The sequence below is a fragment of the Salvelinus fontinalis genome, chromosome 22 (genome assembly GCF_029448725.1).
Source record: "Salvelinus fontinalis isolate EN_2023a chromosome 22, ASM2944872v1, whole genome shotgun sequence".
Taxonomy (NCBI): Eukaryota; Metazoa; Chordata; class Actinopteri; order Salmoniformes; family Salmonidae; genus Salvelinus; species Salvelinus fontinalis.
The window spans coordinates 14,460,049-14,480,846 of NC_074686.1; the positions used below are offsets into that span (position 1 = coordinate 14,460,049).

At 48.4% G+C, this 20,798-nt stretch overlaps 1 protein-coding gene across 3 annotated transcripts in view; it reads right to left on the reverse strand.

Annotated features, from left to right (window-relative positions):
- LOC129819910 (serine/threonine-protein phosphatase 6 regulatory ankyrin repeat subunit A-like) overlaps positions 1-20,798 on the reverse strand; it is a 60,705-nt gene that overhangs the window by 2,416 nt on the left and 37,491 nt on the right. For 2 of the 3 annotated variants that reach the window (XM_055876603.1, XM_055876601.1), the window contains exons 8-27: positions 17,633-17,740; positions 17,444-17,548; positions 15,773-15,851; positions 15,556-15,670; positions 11,161-11,307; positions 10,936-11,004; positions 10,584-10,721; positions 10,401-10,512; positions 10,274-10,300; positions 10,076-10,150; positions 9,444-9,645; positions 9,257-9,344; positions 9,018-9,135; positions 8,481-8,700; positions 8,247-8,334; positions 7,841-7,924; positions 6,472-6,620; positions 6,301-6,383; positions 6,115-6,197; positions 5,872-5,963 (exon numbers count right to left, since the gene is read on the reverse strand). In XM_055876603.1, the coding sequence (XP_055732578.1) occupies positions 5,872-5,963; positions 6,115-6,197; positions 6,301-6,383; positions 6,472-6,620; positions 7,841-7,924; positions 8,247-8,334; positions 8,481-8,700; positions 9,018-9,135; positions 9,257-9,344; positions 9,444-9,645; positions 10,076-10,150; positions 10,274-10,300; positions 10,401-10,512; positions 10,584-10,721; positions 10,936-11,004; positions 11,161-11,307; positions 15,556-15,670; positions 15,773-15,851; positions 17,444-17,548; positions 17,633-17,740 (2,182 nt within the window). The remainder of the gene's footprint in view (positions 1-5,871; positions 5,964-6,114; positions 6,198-6,300; positions 6,384-6,471; positions 6,621-7,840; positions 7,925-8,246; positions 8,335-8,480; positions 8,701-9,017; positions 9,136-9,256; positions 9,345-9,443; positions 9,646-10,075; positions 10,151-10,273; positions 10,301-10,400; positions 10,513-10,583; positions 10,722-10,935; positions 11,005-11,160; positions 11,308-15,555; positions 15,671-15,772; positions 15,852-17,443; positions 17,549-17,632; positions 17,741-20,798) is intronic. The other variant, XM_055876602.1, reaches the window with a different exon arrangement.

Genomic DNA, 20,798 nt, shown 5'->3' on the forward strand with positions numbered 1-20,798 from the left:
ATGATGAGATTAGACACAGTGCGGGTATATCCTACATGATGATTAGACACCGTGCGGGTATATCCTACATGATGATTAGACACAGTGCGGGTATATCCTACATGATGAGATTAGACACCGTGCGGGTATATCCTACATGATGAGATTAGACACAGTGCGGGTATATCCTACATGATGAGATTAGACACAGTGCGGGTATATCCTACATGATGAGATTAGACACAGTGCGGGTATATCCTACATGATGAGATTAGACACAGTGCGGGTATATCCTACATGATGAGATTAGACACAGTGCGGGTATATCCTACATGATGATTAGACACAGTGCGGGTATATCCTACATGATGAGATTAGACACAGTGCGGGTATATCCTACATGATGAGATTAGACACAGTGCGGGTATATCCTACATGATGAGATTAGACACAGTGCGGGTATATCCTACATGATGAGATTAGACACAGTGCGGGTATATCCTACATGATGAGATTAGACACAGTGCGGGTATATCCTACATGATGAGATTAGACACAGTGCGGGTATATCCTACATGATGAGATTAGACACCGTGCGGGTATATCCTACATGATGAGATTAGACACCGTGCGGGTATATCCTACATGATGAGATTAGACACAGTGCGGGTATATCCTACATGATGAGATTAGACACAGTGCGGGTATATCCTACATGATGAGATTAGACACAGTGCGGGTATATCCTACATGATGAGATTAGACACAGTGCGGGTATATCCTACATGATGAGATTAGACACAGTGCGGGTATATCCTACATGATGAGATTAGACACAGTGCGGGTATATCCTACATGATGAGATTAGACACAGTGCGGGTATATCCTACATGATGAGATTAGACAACATGCGGGTATATCCTACATGATGAGATTAGACACAGTGCGGGTATATCCTACATGATGAGATTAGACACCGTGCGGGTATATCCTACATGATGAGATTAGACACCGTGCGGGTATATCCTACATGATGAGATTAGACACAGTGTGGGTATATCCTACATGATGAGATTAGACACAGTGCGGGTATATCCTACATGATGATTAGACACAGTGCGGGTATATCCTACATGATGAGATTAGACACCGTGCGGGTATATCCTACATGATGAGATTAGACACAGTGTGGGTATATCCTACATGATGAGATTAGACACAGTGCGGGTATATCCTACATGATGATTAGACACAGTGCGGGTATATCCTACATGATGAGATTAGACACAGTGCGGGTATATCCTACATGATGAGATTAGACACCGTGCGGGTATATCCTACATGATGAGATTAGACACCGTGCGGGTATATCCTACATGATGAGATTAGACACCGTGCGGGTATATCCTACATGATGAGATTAGACACAGTGCGGGTATATCCTACATGATGAGATTAGACACCGTGCGGGTATATCCTACATGATGAGATTAGACACAGTGCGGGTATATCCTACATGATGAGATTAGACACAGTGCGGGTATATCCTACATGATGATTAGACACAGTGCGGGTATATCCTACATGATGAGATTAGACACAGTGCGGGTATATCCTACATGATGAGATTAGACACCGTGCGGGTATATCCTACATGATGAGATTAGACACCGTGCGGGTATATCCTACATGATGAGATTAGACACCGTGCGGGTATATCCTACATGATGAGATTAGACACCGTGCGGGTATATCCTACATGATGAGATTAGACACAGTGCAGGTATAGCCTACATGATTACATTATTATAGACAAAAGAGCGAAATTATTTTTATTTGTCAAATGGGAGCCAAGCATCGATGATCATGTCACAAAGAATAAGACCCTTAATATTTATTGGAAAGGAGCGTCAAACTCATCACCTTGCACTTTCACCGGCCTATGTGGGAGGACCACACAACCTGTCATCGCTTGACTCCAAGTTTACATCGATATGATGGGTTATTATAGCAATATTTGTGCCTAGAGTTTCTGCCAATATTTATCACATAATTCATTTTACCGACACAAAAAGACCCCACCTTGTCTAGGGCATTTTGTTTTGTCGACATTTGGAAAGTTTACTGACATATTTTCTGTTTCCATCGGGCCTGTCATGTCATTTTTTTAAATCCAAGATGGTACTTTACACGCATAAAAAGGTTGGCTGGAAACATGATTTCTAAGGAACTATTGGATAAAAAATGGATAAAAAAATAAAAAGACTTGACTTACTGTGGTGGTGATTTACAGCTGCAATATGTAACTTTTTGGGCAACCACCAAATTCACATAAAGGTGAAAAACCACACTACAGGCTGATCCAACTTTGATGTAATGTCCTAAAAAACAAGTCAAAATGAGGCTCAGTAGTGTGTGTGGCCTCCACGTGCCTGTATGACCTCCCTACAATGCTCCTGCTGAGGTGGCGGATGGTCTCCTGAGGGATCTCCTCCCAGACCTGGACTAAAGCATCTGCCAACTCCTGGACAGTCTGTGGTGCAACGTGGCGTTGGTGGATGGAGCGAGACATGATGTCCCAGATGTGCTCAATTGGATTCAGGTCTGGGGAAAGGGCGGGCCAGTCCATAGCATCAATGCCTTCCTCTTGCAGGAACTGCTGACACACTCCAGCCACATGAGGTCTAGCATTGTCTTGCATTAGGAGGAACCCAGGGCCAACCGCACCAGCATATGGTCTCACAAGGGGTCTGAGGATCTCATCTCGGTACCTAATGGCAGTCAGGCTACCTCTGGCGAACACATGGAGGGCTGTGCGGCCCCCCAAAGAAATGCCACCCCACACCATGACTGACCCACCGCCAAACCGGTCATGCTGGAGGATGTTGCAGGCAGCAGAACGTTCTCCACGGCGTCTCCAGACTCTGTCACGTCTGTCACATGTGCTCTTTGTGAACCTGCTTTCATCTGTGAAGAGCACAGGGCGCCAGTGGCGAATTTGCCAATCTTGGTGTTCTCTGGCAAATGCCAAACGTCCTGCACGGTGTTGGGCTGTATGCACAACCCCCACCTGTGGACGTCGGGCCCTCATACCACCCTCATGGAGTCTGTTTCTGACCGTTTGAGCAGACACATGCACATTTGTGGCCTGCTGGAGGTCATTTTGCAGGGCTCTGGCAGTGCTCCACCTGCTCCTCCTTGCACAAAGGCGGAGGTAGCGGTCCTGCTGCTGGGTTGTTGCCCTCCTACAGCCTCCTCCACGTCTCCTGATGTACTGGCCTGTCTCCTGGTAGCGCCTCCATGCTATGGACACTACGCTGACAGACACAGCAAACCTTTTTGCCACAGCTCGCATTGATGTGCCATCCTGGATGAGCTGCACTACCTGAGCCACTTGTGTGGGTTGTAGACTCCGTCTCATGCTACCACTAGAGTGAAAGCACCGCCAGCATTCAAAAGTGACCAAAACATCAGCCAGGAAGCATAGGAACTGAGAAGTGGTCTGTGGTCACCACCTGCAGAACCACTCGCATTTTGGGGGTGTCTTGCTAATTGCCTTTAATTTCCACCTTTTGTCTATTCCATTTGCACAACAGCATGTGAAATTTATTGTCAATCAGTGTTGCTTCCTAAGTGGACAGTTTGATTTCACAGAAGTGTGATTGACTTGGAGTTACATTGTGTTGTTTAAGTGTTCCCTTTATTTTTTTGAGCAGTGTATTTCACAACGGTTTAGCTGGTACAATGATTCTTGTTTTGTCACAAACAGAAATTAAGCAAACTATTTGAATTTTAGCAACAAGGAAACAGCAGAGACATTTCTGCATAGTGCAGCTTTAAGACAAAAAATCTGACATCCCCAAAAGGGCACTTTCCTGCAGCAGGCCAGGTAAGGTCAATTCAGAAAACGTTGGACATCAAATAAACTGGGACAACTTAATCTGACATGTTTATTTCTTGTTCTGAAAATCAAAACTATTGTTACTAAGCCCTTGCAGAGAAATCACATTACTTCATTGATGTGACAGAAGGTGGCAGAGCAATCTTCAAACAGGGTGCTCACCCTCAAAGCACATAGATCAGTGACATAGCCTTTTTCAATGTTAAAGCTATAAAACTCATAAATAATCCACTGTGTAAAAATTGTGATGTATGTGCATTCTATGAACTGGTGCAACAAAATAAGTTGCCAATCTAATGTTTATATTTTGTACATTTCTGAAATCCTCAAGATGTTTCCTAATCACACAAAATGGAATTATCATTGGGGTACAATTAGGACTGTCCCAGTTTATCTAACCTGCTGTCCTAGTTCATCAAATGCAAACTGAAAATATGGTTTTGGTTCAGCGTACACAAATGGGTGTGTCATGCAGTCTGTAAATATCATAAACATTTGTCATTTTTGTGTGATTAGGAAACATCTTGAGGATTTCAGAAATGTATCACGTGTTGGGCTAATATGTTGGATAAATGTCGAAACAGGTTTCAGAAGAGGGAAATGCAAAAAGAGTCCCATGTATTCCCAATTCCCCCCTATTATGCGTGCTCAGGCATGCGCAATAATTGTCGGGAGACAGGTGAGTACATTCTGGAGAGACTCGCCTACATCTTCGCTACACACCCCTCCCCTTCCTCGTCTCAACATTTCACATTTTTATTAATCAATTTTAATTTCAGATCCTTGTCACCAACAGCTGCAACTCAATAATCAGCTAGGTCTATCGCCACGCACGCTGCCCAAATTAGCCTGCCTTTCCAACTAGGCATAGGTTCGCCCGCTGGTGATTTGAAATAATACGCAGCAATTTTGTTAAAGAAGCTAATGATCCTCTGGCTAAGTGATGATCTCTGGTGAAGTATTTTATTTATTTATGTAGACGAGTAATTATATTATTTTGGCAAATTTATAAAAATGTACTTTAGGGGAAGTTTAGCGGTAGCTGATTTTCAGAGTTTGAACAGCAAAAATTATTAGTCTTAAGTCCTTGTCAGGTATCAGGACTATAAAGCCAATGCAACTGCATGTTTTACAAATGGTAAGCTACCACATGGATGGGCATTCATAAAAGTGCATTGTGGGCCGACACTGAAGGCCAGAGTTCCCCAACTGACGGCCCAGGGGGCCGAATTTGATCCGCGGGTGATTTTATTTGGCCCCCCAAGTTCTGAGCATTTTTTTATTTTGGAAATCTGTTCCAAAGTATAACACATAAGAGAGAGATATGTGATCATTAACACATGTAAGCAAGGTGTCACGACTTCTGCCAAAGTCGGTTCCTCTCCTTGTTCGGCGGTCGACGTCACCGGTCTTCTAGCCATCGCCGATCCATTTAGCATTTCCATTTGTTTTGTCTGGTTTTCCCACACACCTGGTTTTCATTCCCTCATTAAGTATTTCACCCTCTGTTCCCCCCATGTCTTTGTTTGTTTGTAAGTGCTTGTGCACATGTTGACTGGTGCGCGTCGGGTTTTGTTCCCAAGTTGTTATTTTCTTGATGCCGTTGGTTTTGGAATTAAACTGCTCTGGCTATTACCTAGTTCTGCGTCTGACTTCCCTGCCACCAGTTACGCAAGGTTTGAAATTAGTGTGTCTAATAAAATCTATCTGTTTGGGCTTCTTGCGGTCAATTTACAGTTTGCAAATGATTTGTAATTATGTTCCGGCCCCCTGACCATCCGCTCAAACAATAATCGGGCCGTGGCTGAATCTAGTTGATGAACCCTTCTGTAGCCTAGGCTACTATTCTACTTTGCAGGGATAAGAGGAGGGTTGCAATTTTTTGGTGTCTCGCCTTGCGCAGCATACTGGCCAGGACCAGGCCTGTGTGTGAATATGCTTGCTTGTATGAGAGTTTGAGGGTGTGTGTGTGACAGTATTATGATACTGACCGTTCTCATCCACCGCTAGAACACTGGCTCCTTTCCCCAGCAGCTCCTGAACTACTACGGTCAGACCATTCCTAGCTGCTACATGGAGGGGCCTGAGGCCGCGAGAGAGAGGAGAAAGAGGGAGAGAGAGACAGACACACACCTGCAGAGTGAAGTCATACTAGCCTAATAACATGCTAACTAATAACACTGTATGTTGGGTTGTGGTGCGTTCCATTTCCGAAAATCATTTGGGGTACGTACGTCTGTAGAGAAGTGTTGGTGCAGTTGATAAAGTTTCTGTCTGATATCTTCTCTAGTATCAACAACGCACTGGTCTCATGACCCTGATGGTGAGAGAAAGATGGAGGAGAGAGGGATAGAGAGAGGGTAAAACATTTAACAAACAGTAATTTGATTAACAATATATGGTGCATGTGTGAGTATTACCTTGCTACAGGCCAGGTGAAGAGCTGTGTTCTTGTTAGTATCCTGTAGTGTGAGGTCTGCCTTAGCACTGCTCACCAACACCTCTATATGAGAGAGAGAGAGAGACACCAGAAGAGGTAAGGCGTGAGGGATAGGTAGAGGGGAGGAGAAGGGTAGAGAGTGTGTACTGACCCACAGCATTGGTCTGTCCGTTGTGCGCTGCCATCATCAGCGGTGTGGTCCGTGTGTGTGTGTCGGAGGTGTTCGCCTGAGCTCCGTGACTCAACAACAAGGACACACACTCCACGTGGTCCGAGAATGCTGCCGCATGGAGGGGAGACCTACAAAGGGTGACAACAGTCACTGTTACACACACTACCTCATGTTCTGCGAGTCTGTGTAGGGGCGGACCTCCCAACACCCCCCCAAAAAACTAAGTCGGGTCTCAACTTAGAAGGACTCGTGCCCATGGGCTCTGGCATCCAGGGGGCCCACATTGATTTTATTTACTCTCACTAAGATATCATATTAACATGGTCATGGCAAAATTCATTGCAAAATTTGGAAAATTGCAGGAAATATGCTTAGGGCCATGTGAAATTTGCTTAGGGCCATGTGAAATTTGCTTAGGGCCATGTGTGTGTGTTTAATCATTTGTGTGTAATTAAACACTACTGGACAGTTTACTAGGTACACCATCCCAATCACAAAAATGGATCGCTCCTACAGACAGTGAGTCACATGGCCTTGGCTTGCTATATAAAGCAGGCAGACAGGCATCCAGTTACTGTATGATTGAATGTTAGAATTGGGCAAAACAAGTGACTGAAGCGACTTTGAGCGTGGTATGATCGTCGGTGCTAGGCGCACCGGATCCAGTACCTCAGAAACAGCCGCCCTCCTAGGCTTTTCATGCACGACAGTGTCTATCGTTTACCGAGAATGGTGCAACAAACAAAAAACATCCAGTCAGCTGCAGTCCTGTGGGTGAAAACAGCTCGTTGATGAGAGAGGTCGAAGGAGAATGGCAAGAGTCGTACAAGCTAACAGGCGGGCCACAAACTGACAAATAACAGTGCAGTACAACAGTGGTGTGCTGAACGGCATCTCGGAACAAACAATTTGTCGATCCTTGTCATGGATGGGCTATTGCAGCAGACGACCACACCGGGTTTCACTCCTATCAGCTAAAAACAAAAAGAAGCAACTTCAGTTGGCACACAATCACCAACACTGGACAATTGAGGACTGGAAAAACATTGCCTGGTCCGACGAATCCCGGGCCCTGTTGCGTCTCGCTAATGGCAAAGTTAGGATTTGTCCATGGACCCATCCTGCCTAATACAGGCTGGTGGCGGTGGTGTGGGGAATGTTTTCCTGGCACACGTTAGGTCCCTTGATACCAATAACTGAGCAAGGAACGTTTCCGACAACTTGTAGAATCCATGCCCGAAGAAGTCAGACTGTTCTGGAGGCAAAGGTGGGGCAGAGCCAGTACTAGATGGGTGTACCTAATAAACGGTCCAGTGAGTGTATATATGCGTGTAATAATGTGTCTCACCTGCCCTTGGTGTCTGTAGTGTTGACTATAGCAGAACCCAGAGAGTTGATCAACATCTCAGCGACTCCCTCGTTGTCATTCATACTGAAACAAGCAGAGAGGAAACACTTTCTTTCTCCTTCAGGGGGAAGATCAGCTTTAATATTGCAGATAGATTGAGGCTTCTATCAATGTCATTGGCTGCATCATTTCCAATCACACTTTTACACTCATTTAATATTTTATTTACATCCCGATGTAACACAAATTACACTTTTTATGTGATCATATATTTATTTAGGTGGTCATAGACATACTAGGACCTGTGAATCTCAGCACACGAGTGACTGACTGGGTTTGAACCCTCAATACTGTGTTAGCACCCTGAGCTTAAGCCTAGGCATTAGTTGTGAGAGTTGAGGCTTACACGGCACAGTGCAGAGGGCTGAAGTGGTTCCCCTGTGTCTTCTTGAACACTTCCTGTTCCAACAACAACTCTACACACCCATCATAACCTGGAGCGAGAGAGCGCGAGAGACAGACAAACAGTCAAGATCAAATCACCGTATTGTCTACATATAATTCTAGTTTATCATTCATTCAGATCAGTTAACCAACATTAATCTGATGATTCTCTAACGCTGTGTACACATGTGTTTACCATTGTAGCAGGCCCAGTGCAGCGGTGTGTATCCGTGGTTGTCGGTAAGAAGTGTGTGTGTGTGCAAGGCATTAGCAGCCTGTAATAGTGCTCCCAGCACCCCGGTGTGTCCGCAAGCTGCTGCCAGGTGTAGCGGAGAGCGCCCTGCCCGGTCACAAACACACAAACTCGCCCGGCGCTGCAACAACGCCTCCACACACTCCTCATGACCCGACACCGCCTGGAGAAACAAAACAGATCATTAAAAGTGTGTGTGTGTTCTTGTGTTAAAACTATTTAATCCATTTTAGAGTAAGGCTGTAACGTAACTAAATGCGGAAAAAGTTAAGGGGTCTGAATACTTTCCAAATGCACTGTATGTGTATATGGTGTGTGTGTGTGTTTGCGTTTGTGCTTGTGTGTATGGTGTATGTGAATATATAGTGTGTGTGTGTGTGTGTTTTTGCATTTGTGCTTGTGTGTATGGTGTGTGTATGTGAATATATATTGTGTGTGTGTGTTAAACTGTATAGGGACTAGGGAGTTTGTGTGTCTCACCCCGCGGTGTAGTGCAGTCCTGCCCCAGTGGTCTTTAGCCTCTACGTCAGCTCCTCTACTCAGTAGAGAATACACACTCTCTGTGTGTCCGCTCAGTACCGCCAGCATCAGAGGGGTCCTACACACACACAATCAATATATTTACCAATCACTCAATCAATCCATCATTGATTAATCAGGCAAATCTAAAAGTTAGCTAGCTCACACAGTCAATACATTAGTCTCTCACACGCACTTACTGTCCGTTGGCGTCTTGTACATCTACAGAGTTGTGTGTGTCTGTGTTGTTGATGAGGAGACGGAGACAGTCAGAGTGGCCGTTCATCGCTGCAGGAGGAGACACACACTCAGGGTTAGGGAAAAAGATAGGTATGCAATGTGTGTGTAGTCATTGCGCGCCTGCTGGCTCTCATATACATATAATACCTGCAGCATGTAAGGATGTCCTCTTCAGTGTATAATCCTTGGTGTGTGTGTGAGCTCCGTGGTGCAGTAACAGTGACACACACTCCTGGTGGCCCCTGGAACAGGCTAGGGAGAGCGGGGTCCGGCCCTCAGGAGTCCGAATGTCCACCTCCAACAGACCGGCAGCCAACACCTCCAACACGCCACAGTGACCATGGTACGCCTGGGGAACACACACCAATCAATACGTTTTCACAGTGACCATGGTACGCCTGGGGAACACACACCAATCAATACGTTTTCACAGTGACCATGGTACGCCTGGGGAACACACACCAATCAATACAAATCTATATGTTTATCACAGTGACCATGGTACGCCTGGGGAACACACACCAATCAATACAAATCTATATGTTTATCACAGTGACCATGGTACGCCTGGGGAACACACACCAATCAATACAAATCTATATGTTTTTCACAGTGACCATGGTACGCCTGGGGAACACACACCAATCAGTACAAATCTATATGTTTGTCACAGTGCTTCCCAAACTTCCTTGCATTGTGCCCCACGTAAAGCATTTAGGTTTTTCTAGTAACCTACAGACTAACTGGCAGCAGAGTGTGTGTGTGTGTGTGTGTCTCACCGCAAGGTGAAGGGGGCTGATGAGGGCGTGGTTATCAGAGTCACTCAGGATGTCTGTACCTGATGTCTCCATCAGCTGAGCAAGAGAGCGAGAGAATGCCTTCGTTATTATTCTCTAAAAAGCTAGAACATTAGAACAAGCAGCAGAGGGTACTCCTCTCCCGTGTCATCAGACCACTAATGTAGTCCAGCTACTTACCACATCTAGAGGAGTCTCCCTGGATATCTGAAAAACAAGAAGACACCATGTCAAACCCAGTCACTACTTGTACTGGGAAGTAGGTAATGGTGTCCGGGTAGGTCATGTATGAGCAGGATGTACTAACCAGTTCAAGGCAGAGTGTGTGTCCGTATGCCGATGCATAGTGGACTGGGTTGTAGCCCTGTCGGTCTCTGATCCCTGGGTTGGCATCGCTCCTCAACAGGTACTCTACACACCTGACACACACACAGAGGGTCAGACAGGACAAACAAGACAGACAGAGACAGGACAGACAACTACTACTAACTTTCCCTCTGTGCCAGCAGCAGCGTAGTGTAGAGGAGAACAGCCCCTCTCATCCAGCTCGTTGACTCCAGCACCAGACCCCACCAGGGCAAACACACACTGAGATTTACTGTTACAACAGGCATAGTGAAGAGGAGTCCTGGAGAGAAGAGTGTTACTGTCACAACAGGCATGGAGTCCATTTGCTTCCGTTTAAGAAATGTTTTGCAACAGAATCGACATAATGAATACACCCCTGGAGAGAAGAGGAAGAACAATACTTCATCTTCTTTGCATAGAACGGAAAAGTGTCTTTATGCAGGCATGTACGCACACAAACACACAAAGGCTGAATGTAAAGCTGAACCACTGACCTTCCAAACCTGTCCTTTCTGTTGAAATCTGCTCCTGTATTCAACAACAGATTCAAACACTCCAGGTTCCTGATGGAGAGAGGGAGACCGAGAGAGAAAGAGAGAAATTTAATTGTACAGTAGAACATTGGATAGAACAGCTAACTGCAGAAAGGACTTAAAAATCCAAGAGCAAAGGACAGAGAGAGACTAAAAAAGAGAGGGTTTAAAGAGCTCTTGTTTCACCCTCCTGCAGCTGCAGCATGAAGACATGTCCTTCCAAAGTGGTCAGGGGTGTCTATGTGGAAGTCTGAGGAGAGCAGTTTCCTGCAGCAGTCAGAGAAGCCACTGAGAGCTGCCAGATGGAGGGGGAACATGCCATGGACGCCACGCCTGTAACAAACATCACGTCAGCGGTGCTTAGCCAGGTGTGTCACAGTGATACTCACTAGACGGAGTTGGAGACTGAGTTTAGACTTAGCGGTGTTGTCTCCATGTGTGATAAGTCTGTCTGTGTGTATACATACAATATATATACAGTACCAATCAAAAGTTTGGACATGCCTACTCATTCAAGGGTTTTTCTTAATTTTTTACTATTTTCTACATTGTAGAATAATAGTGAAGACATCAAAACTATGAAATAACACATATGGAATCAAGTAGTAACCAAAAAAAGTGTTAAACAAATCAAAATATATTTGATATTTGAGATTCTTCAAAGTAGCCACCCTTTGCCTTGATGACAACTTTGTCACCTGGAATGCATTTAAATTAACATGTGTGCCTTGTTAAAAGTTAATTTGTAGAATTTCTTTCCTTCTTAATGCATTTGAGCCAATCAGTTGTGTTGTGACAAGGTAGGGGTGGTATACAGAAGCCATCCCTATTTGGTAAAAGACCAAGTCCATATTATGGCAAGAACAGCTCAAATAAGCAAAGAGAAATGACAGTCCATCATTACTTTAAGACATGAAGGTCATTTAATTAGGAACATTTGAATAAACTTCAAAAGTTCTTGAAGTGCAGTCGCAAAAACCATCAAGCACTATGATTTAACTGGCTATCATGGGGACCGTCTCAGGAAAGGAAGACCCAGAGTTAACTGTAAGTTCATTAGAGTTACCAGCCTCAGAACGTGTAGCCCAAATAAATGCTTGAAAGAGTTCAAGTAACAGACACATCTCAACATCAACATTCAGAGGAGACTTCGTGAATCAGGCCGTCATGGTTGAATTGCTGCAAAGAAACCACTACTAAAGGACACCAATAATAAGAAGAGACTTGCTTGGGCCAAGAAACACGAGCAATGGACATTAGACTGGTGGAAATCTGTCCTTTGGTCTGATGAGTCCAAATTTGAGATTTTTGGTTCCAACTGCTGTGTCTTTGTGAGACGCAGAGTAGGTGAAAGGATGATCGCCACATGTGTGGTTCCCATCGTGAAGCATGGAGGAGGTGGTGTGATGGTGCGTTGCTGGTGATACTGTCTGATTTATTTAGAATTCAAGGCACACTTAATCAGCATGGTTACCACAGCATTCTGCAGCGTTACGCCATCCCATCTGGTTTGCACTTAGTGGAACTATGATTTATTTTTCAACAGGACAATGACCCAACACACCCCCAGGCGGTGTAAGGGATATTTGATCAAGAAGGAGAGTGATGGAGTGCTGCACCCTCAAAAGTTTGGGATCACAGAAATGTCCTTGTTTTTGAAAGAAAAGCACATTTTTTTGTATATTAAAATAACATGAAATTGATCCGAAATACAGTGTAGACATTGTTAATGCTGTAAATGACTATTGTAGCTGGAAACGGCTGAACTTGCCTCCCACTCCTCTTTCTATTCTGGTTAGAGCCAGTTTGCGCTGTTCTGTGAAGGGACAGAATAGAAAGAGGAGTGGGAGGCAAGTTCACCCGTTTCCAGCTACAATAGTCATTTACAGCATTAACAATGTCTACACTGTATTTCTCTCATCAATTTGATGTTATTTTAAATGGACATTTTTTTTTGCTTTTCTTTCAAAAACAAGGACATTTCTAAGTGACCCCAAACTTTTGTACGGTAGTGTGTATCCGTCCATCTATCTATCGATATACAGTGCATTCGGAAAGTATTCAGACCCCTTACCTTTTTACGTTACAGCGTTATTAACATTTTTTTTTTTTCTCAAACTACACATTTTCTCAAACTACACACATAATGACAAAGCAAAAACAGGTTTTTAGAAATGTTTGCAAATGTATTAAAAATGTAAAACAGAAATACCTTATTTACATAAGTATTCAGACCCTTTGCTATGAGACTCGAAATTGATCTCAGGTGCATCCTGTTTCCATTGATCATCCTTCAGATGTTCTACAACTTGATTGGAGTCCACCTGCTGTCAATTCAATTGATTGGAGATGATTTGGAAAGGCATACACCTGTCTATATAAGGTCCCACAGTTGACAGTGCATTTCAGAGCAAAATCCAAGCCGAAGGTCGAAGGAATTGTCCGTAGAGCTCTGAGACAGGATTGTGTCGAGGCACAGGTCTGTGGAAGGGTACCAAAACATTTCTGCAGCTTTGAAGGTCCCCAAGAACAGTGGCCTCCATCATTCTTAAATATAAGAAGTTTGGAACCACTAAGACTCTTCCTAGAGCAGGACTGAGCAATCGGGGGAGAAGGGCCTTGGTCAGGGAGGTGACTAAGAACCTGATGGTCACCCTGACAGAGCTCCAGAGTCACTCTGTGGAGATGGAGAACCTTCCAGAAGGACAACCATCTCTGCAGCACTCCACCAATCTGGCCGTTATGGTAGAGTGGCCAGACTAAAACCACTCCTCAGTAAAAAAAGGCACATGACAGCCCTCTTGGAGTTTGCCAAACGGCACCGAAAGGACTCGAAGACCACGAGAAACAAGATTATCTGGTCTGATGAAACCAAGATTTAACTCTTTGGCCTGAATGCCAAGCGTCTAGAGGAAACCTGGCACCATCCCTACAGTGAAGCATGGTGGTGGCAGCATCATGTGTGGGATGTTTTTCAGCAGCAGGGACTGGGAGACTAGTCAGGATCAAGGGAAAGATGAACGGAGCAAAGTACAGAGAGATCCTTCATGAAAACCTGCTCCAGAGCCCTCAGGACCTCAGACTAGAGCGAAGGTTCACCTTTCAACAGGACAACGACCCTATGCACACAGCCAAGACAACGCAGGAGTGACTTCAGGACAAGTCTCTGAATGTCCTTGATTGGCCCAGCCAGCGCCCGGACTTGAACTTGATCGAACATCTCTGGTGAGACCTGACAATAGCCGTGCAGCGACGTTCCCCATCCAACCTGACAGAGCTTGAGAGGATCTGCAGAGAAGAATGGGAGAAACTCCCCAAATACAGGTGTGCCAAGTTTGTAGCGTCATACCCGCGAAGACTCGAGGCTGTAATCTCTGCCTAAGGTGCTTCAAAAAAGTATTGAGTAAAGATTCTGAATACTTACGTAAATGTGATATAATTTTTTTTCTTTTTTCTGAAATGTCTAAAAACCTGTTTTTGCTTTGTCATTATGGGGTATTGTGTGTAGATTGATGAGGGGAAAAAACTTTAATCCATTTTAGAATAAGGCTGTACCGTAACAAAATGTGGAAAAAGTCAAAGGGTCTGAACACATTCTGAATGCACTGTATATACACTTAACACAAATATAAACACAGCATGCAACAATTGTAATGAGTTACTGTTCATAGAAGCAAATCAGTCAATTGAAATAAATGTATTAGGCCCTAATCTATGGATTTCACATGACTGGGCAGGGGTGCAGTCATGCGTGGGCCTGGGAGGGCATAGGCTCACCCACTTGGGCGCTCTGCCCACCGACTGGAGAGCCAGGCCCAGCCAGTCCAGTTTTTCTCCTCAAAAAAGGGCTGTATTACAGACAGAAATACTCTGTTTCATCAGTTGTCCAGGTGGCTAGTCTCAAGACAATCTCGCAGGTGAAGAAGCCGGATGTGGAGTTCCTGGGCTGGCGTGGTTACACTTGTTCTGTGGTTGTGAGGCCGGTTGGATATACTGCCAAATTCTCTAAAACGACGTTGAAGTCGGTTTATGGTAGAGAAATTCACATTCAATTCTCTGGCAAAAGTTCTGGTGGTTATTCCTGTAGTCAGCATGCCAATTGTACGCTCCTTCTAAACCTGAGACATCTGTGGCATTGTGTTGTGTAACAAAATTTAACATTTTAGAGTGCAGTTGTGTAATGATCATGCTGTTTAAACCTTCCTACAACTGAGGAGTAGAAAAACATTGCCTGTTCCGATGAATCTTGTTTCCTGATGAATCATGCTGACAGGCAGAGTGAAAATGTGGCTTAAGCAGCATGAGTCCATGGACCCATCCTGCCTGGTGTCAACGGTACAGGCTGGTGGTGGTGGTGTAATGGTGTAATGGTGTGGGGAATATTTTCCTGGAACACGTTTGGTCTCTTGATACCAACTGAGCAATGTTTGAACACCACAGTGTATCTGAACATTGTTGCTGACCAGGTTCATCCTTTCATGGCTACAGGGAGGTCCGACACAATAATAGATGGGTGTATCTAATAAACTGACCACTAATACCACTGATTGTATATATGTGTGTGTGTGTTGTGCGTCTTACTTGGCGGTGTTGGCTCCGTGTGTGAGCAGAGTGTTGATCAGTAACTGGTGTCCGTAGCGAGCAGCGATGTGAAGAGGAGAGTTTCCATTCTTATCCTCACAGTCCACCTCCGCACCTACACACACACAGACAGACAAAGAGCAAATAGTAGGGTGTTTGAAATATTAATAGACCAATAGCAGTGTATGTGTGTGTGGTGTTTTGGGGCGGGCCTCACCGTTTTGAATGACAGCCTGAGAACGAGAGAACCTACCATGGACCGCTGCCATGTGGAGAGGGGTCTTCCCATCTTTACTCTGGAGGGGGGAAAGAGAGAAAGAAAGCAAGACATTTCATTCTGTTTGTCAGAAGAGTTAACTATTAGCTGTGATGTTCCCCGTGTTATAAACCTTCCTATTCAGATCAGGCCTGGGTGATGTTCCCCGTGTTATAAACCTTCCTATTCAGATCAGGCCTGGGTGATGTTCCCCGTGTTATAAACCTTCCTATTCAGATCAGGCCTGGGTGATGTTCCCCGTGTTATAAACCTTCCTATTCAGATCAGGCCTGGGTGATGTTCCCCGTGTTATAAACCTTCCTATTCAGATCAGGACTGGGTGATGTTCCCCGTGTTATAAACCTTCCTATTCAGATCAGGCCTGGGTGATGTTCCCCGTGTTATAAACCTTCCTATTCAGATCAGGCCTGGGTGATGTTCCCCGTGTTATAAACCTTCCTATTCAGATCAGGCCTGGGTGATGTTCCCCGTGTTATAAACCTTCCTATTCAGATCAGGCCTGGGTGATGTTCCCCGTGTTATAAACCTTCCTATTCAGATCAGGCCTGGGTGATGTTCCCCGTGTTATAAACCTTCCTATTCAGATCAGGACTGGGTGATGTTCCCCGTGTTATAAACCTTCCTATTCAGATCAGGCCTGGGTGATGTTCCCCGTGTTATAAACCTTCCTATTCAGATCAGGCCTGGGTGATGTTCCCCGTGTTATAAACCTTCCTATTCAGATCAGGCCTGGGTGATGTTCCCCGTGTTATAAACCTTCCTATTCAGATCAGGCCTGGGTGATGTTCCCCGTGTTATAAACCTTCCTATTCAGATCAGGCCTGGGTGATGTTCCCCGTGTTATAAACCTTCCTATTCAGATCAGGACTGGGTGATGTTCCCCGTGTTATAAACCTTCCTATTCAGATCAGGCCTGGGTGTGAACTCTAAAGGTCTTATGGAGCAGCTTGCACCCAGGGGGGTTCAGCTCTTCTCTCACACCCCACCCTACTGCCCTGAGCAACTTCAGCTCTTCTCTCACCCCCCCCCCAAACCATACCGCTCTGAGCAACTTCAGCTCTTCTCTCACCCCCCCCACACCCTACCGCCCTGAGCATCTTCAGCTCTTCTCTCACCCCCCCCACACCCTACCGCCCTGAGCAACTTCAACTCTTCTCTCACCCCCCCCACACCCTACCGCCCTGAGCATCTTCAGCTCTTCTCTCACCCCCCACCCTGAGCATCTTCAGCTCTTCTCTCACCCCCCCACCCTGAGCATCTTCAGCTCTTCTCTCACCACCCCACCCTGAGCATCTTCAGCTCTTCTCACCCCCCACCACCCTGAGCAACTTCAGCTCTTCTCTCACCCCCCCCCCCCACACCCTAGCGCCCTGAGCATCTTCAGCTCTTCTCTCACCCCCCCCACCCTGAGCATCTTCAGCTCTTCTCTCACCCCCCACCACCCTGAGCATCTTCAGCTCTTCTCTCACCCCCCACCACCCTGAGCAACTTCAGCTTTTCTCTCACACCCCCCACCCTGAGCAACTTCAGCTTTTCTCTCACACCCCCCACCCTATGTCCCACTACTACCCTGTGGGCCTAGGGGCAGTGTGTGTGTGTGTGTGTGTGTACCCTGATGTTGACGTTAGCTCCGTTCCCAAGCAGTAGTTCCAGGCACAGCGCCCCCTGGCGGGAACAGGCTGAGAAGTGCAGCGCAGACAGACCCCTCTCATTCACCTGTTAGAGATAAAGTTACAATATACACACCAACACACTCACACACGCCAACACACGCACACACACCAACACACAGATGTGTACCTGGTTGATGGAGGCTCCAGCCTCTATGAGTTCGTTGACCACCACATCCTGGCCATTATAACTGGCCATATGGAGAGCAGAGTTACCATAAATATTACCCTGGTTTATCTAGAGAGGGCGGAGAGAGAGTGAGAGTGAGAGTGAGAGTGAGAGTGAGAGTGAGAGAGAGAGAGAGAGAGAGAGAGAGAGAGAGAGAGAGAGAGGGCGGAGAGAGAGAGAGAGAGCGAGAGCGGGGAGAGAGAGCGAGAGCGGGGAGAGAGAGCGGGGAGAGAGAGCGGGGAGAGAGAGCGGGGAGAGAGAGCGGGGAGAGAGAGCGGGGAGAGAGAGCGGGGAGAGAGAGCGGGGAGAGAGAGCGGGGAGAGAGAGCGGGGAGAGAGAGCGGGGAGAGAGAGCGGGGAGAGAGAGCGGGGAGAGAGAGCGGGGAGAGAGAGCGGGGAGAGAGAGCGGGGAGAGAGAGCGAGAGCGGGGAGAGAGAGCGAGAGCGGGGAGAGAGAGCGAGAGCGGGGAGAGAGAGCGAGAGCGGGGAGAGAGAGCGAGAGCGGGGAGAGAGAGCGAGAGCGGGGAGAGAGAGCGAGAGCGGGGAGAGCGAGCGAGAGCGGGGAGAGCGAGAGCGAGGAGAGCGAGGAGAGAGAGCGAGAGCGAGGAGAGAGAGCGAGAGCGAGGAGAGAGAGCGAGAGCGAGGAGAGAGAGCGAGGAGAGAGAGCGAGAGCGAGGAGAGAGAGCGAGAGCGAGGAGAGAGAGCGAGAGCGAGGAGAGAGAGCGAGAGCGAGAGCGAGGAGAGAGAGCGAGAGCGAGAGCGAGGAGAGAGAGCGAGAGCGAGAGCGAGAGCGAGGAGAGAGAGCGAGAGCGAGGAGAGAGAGCGAGAGGGCGGGAGAGAGAGAGAGAGGGCGGGAGAGAGAGAGAGAGGGCGGGAGAGAGAGAGAGAGGGCGGGAGAGAGAGAGAGAGGGCGGGAGAGAGAGAGAGAGGGCGGGAGAGAGAGAGAGGGTGGGAGAGAGCGAGGGCGGGAGAGAGAGAGAGCGAGAGCGGGGAGAGAGAGCGAGAGCGGGGAGAGAGAGCGGGGAGAGAGAGCGGGGAGAGAGAGCGAGAGCGGGGAGAGAGAGCGAGAGCGGGGAGAGAGAGCGGGGAGAGAGAGCGAGAGCGGGGAGAGAGAGCGAGAGCGGGGAGAGAGAGCGAGAGCGGGGAGAGAGAGCGAGAGCGGGGAGAGAGAGCGAGAGCGGGGAGAGAGAGCGAGAGCGGGGAGAGAGAGCGAGAGCGGGGAGAGAGAGCGAGAGCGGGGAGAGAGAGCGAGAGCGGGGAGAGAGAGCGAGAGCGGGGAGAGAGAGCGAGAGCGGGGAGAGAGAGCGAGAGCGGGGAGAGAGAGCGAGAGCGGGGAGAGAGAGCGAGAGCGGGGAGAGAGAGCGAGAGCGGGGAGAGAGAGCGAGAGCGGGGAGAGAGAGCGAGAGCGGGGAGAGAGAGCGAGAGCGGGGAGAGAGAGCGAGAGCGGGGAGAGAGAGCGAGAGCGGGGAGAGAGAGCGAGAGCGGGGAGAGAGCGAGAGCGGGAGAGAGAGCGAGAGCGGGGAGAGAGAGCGAGAGCGGGGAGAGAGAGCGAGAGCGGGGAGAGAGAGCGAGAGCGGGGAGAGAGAGCGAGAGCGGGGAGAGAGAGCGAGAGCGGGGAGAGAGAGCGAGAGCGGGGAGAGAGAGCGAGAGCGGGGAGAGAGAGCGAGAGCGGGGAGAGAGAGCGAGAGCGGGGAGAGAGAGCGAGAGCGGGGAGAGAGAGCGAGAGCGGGGAGAGAGAGCGAGAGCGGGGAGAGAGAGCGAGAGCGGGGAGAGAGAGCGAGAGCGGGGAGAGAGAGCGAGAGCGGGGAGAGAGAGCGAGAGCGGGGAGAGAGAGCGAGAGCGGGGAGAGAGAGCGAGAGCGAGAGCGAGGAGAGAGAGCGAGAGCGGGAGAGAGAGCGAGAGCGAGGGAGAGAGCGAGAGCGAGAGCGAGGAGAGAGAGCGAGAGCGAGGAGAGAGAGCGAGAGAGAGCGAGAGCGAGAGCGAGGAGAGAGAGCGAGAGGCGGGAGAGAGAGCGAGAGCGAGAGCGAGAGAGAGCGAGAGCGGGAGAGAGAGCGAGAGGGCGGGAGAGAGAGAGAGAGCGGAGAGAGGAGAGAGGCGGAGAGAGAGAGAGGCGGGAGAGAGAGAGAGAGGGCGGGAGAGAGAGAGAGAGGGTGGGAGAGAGAGAGAGGGTGGAGAGAGAGAGAGAGGGTGGAGAGAGAGAGAGGGTGGGAGAGAGAGAGAGGGTGGGAGAGAGAGGGCGGGAGAGAGAGAGAGAGAGGGAGAGAGGAGGAGAGAGAGAGAGGGCGAGAGAGAGAGAGGGAGGCGGGAGAGAGAGAGAGAGGGCGGGAGAGAGAGAGAGAGAGAGGGCGGGAAGAAGAGAGCGGGAGGAGAGGGCGGGAGAGAGAGAGAGAGGGCGAGAGAGAGGGTGAGAGAGGAGAGAGGGCGGGAGAGAGAGAGAGAGGGCGGGAGAGAGAGAGAGAGGGCGGGAGAGAGAGAGGAGAGAGGGCGGGAGAGAGAGAGGGAGAGAGAGAGAGAGAGGCGGGAGAGAGAGAGAGAGGGCGGAGAGAGAGAGAGAGGGCGGGAGAGAGAGAGAGAGCGGCGGGAAGAGAGAGAGAGAGGGCGGGAGAGAGCGAGAGAGAGGGAGAGAGAGAGAGAGCGGGAGAGGGCGAGAGAGAGAGAGGGCAGGCGGGAGAGAGAGAGAGAGAGGGCGGGAGAGAGAGAGAGGGCGGGAGAGAGAGAGAGAGGGCGGGAGAGAGAGAGAGAGCGGGAGAGAGAGAGAGAGCGGGAGAGAGAGGGCGAGAGAGAGAGAAAGCGAGCGAGAGCGAGAGCGAGGAGAGAGAGCGAGGAGAGAGAGCGAGAGGGCGGGAGAGAGAGCGAGAGGGCGGGAGAGAGAGAGAGAGGGGCGGGAGAGAGAGAGAGAGGGCGGGAGAGAGAGAGAGAGGGCGGGAGAGAGAGAGAGGGCGGGAGAGAGAGAGAGAGGGTGGAAGAGAGAGAGAGAGGGTGGAAGAGAGAGAGAGGGTGGGAGAGAGAGAGAGAGGGTGGGAGAGAGAGAGAGGGTGGGAGAGAGAGAGAGGGCGGGAGAGAGAGAGAGAGAGGGAGAGAGAGAGAGAGAGGGAGAGAGAGAGGGAGAGAGAGGGCGAGAGAGAGAGA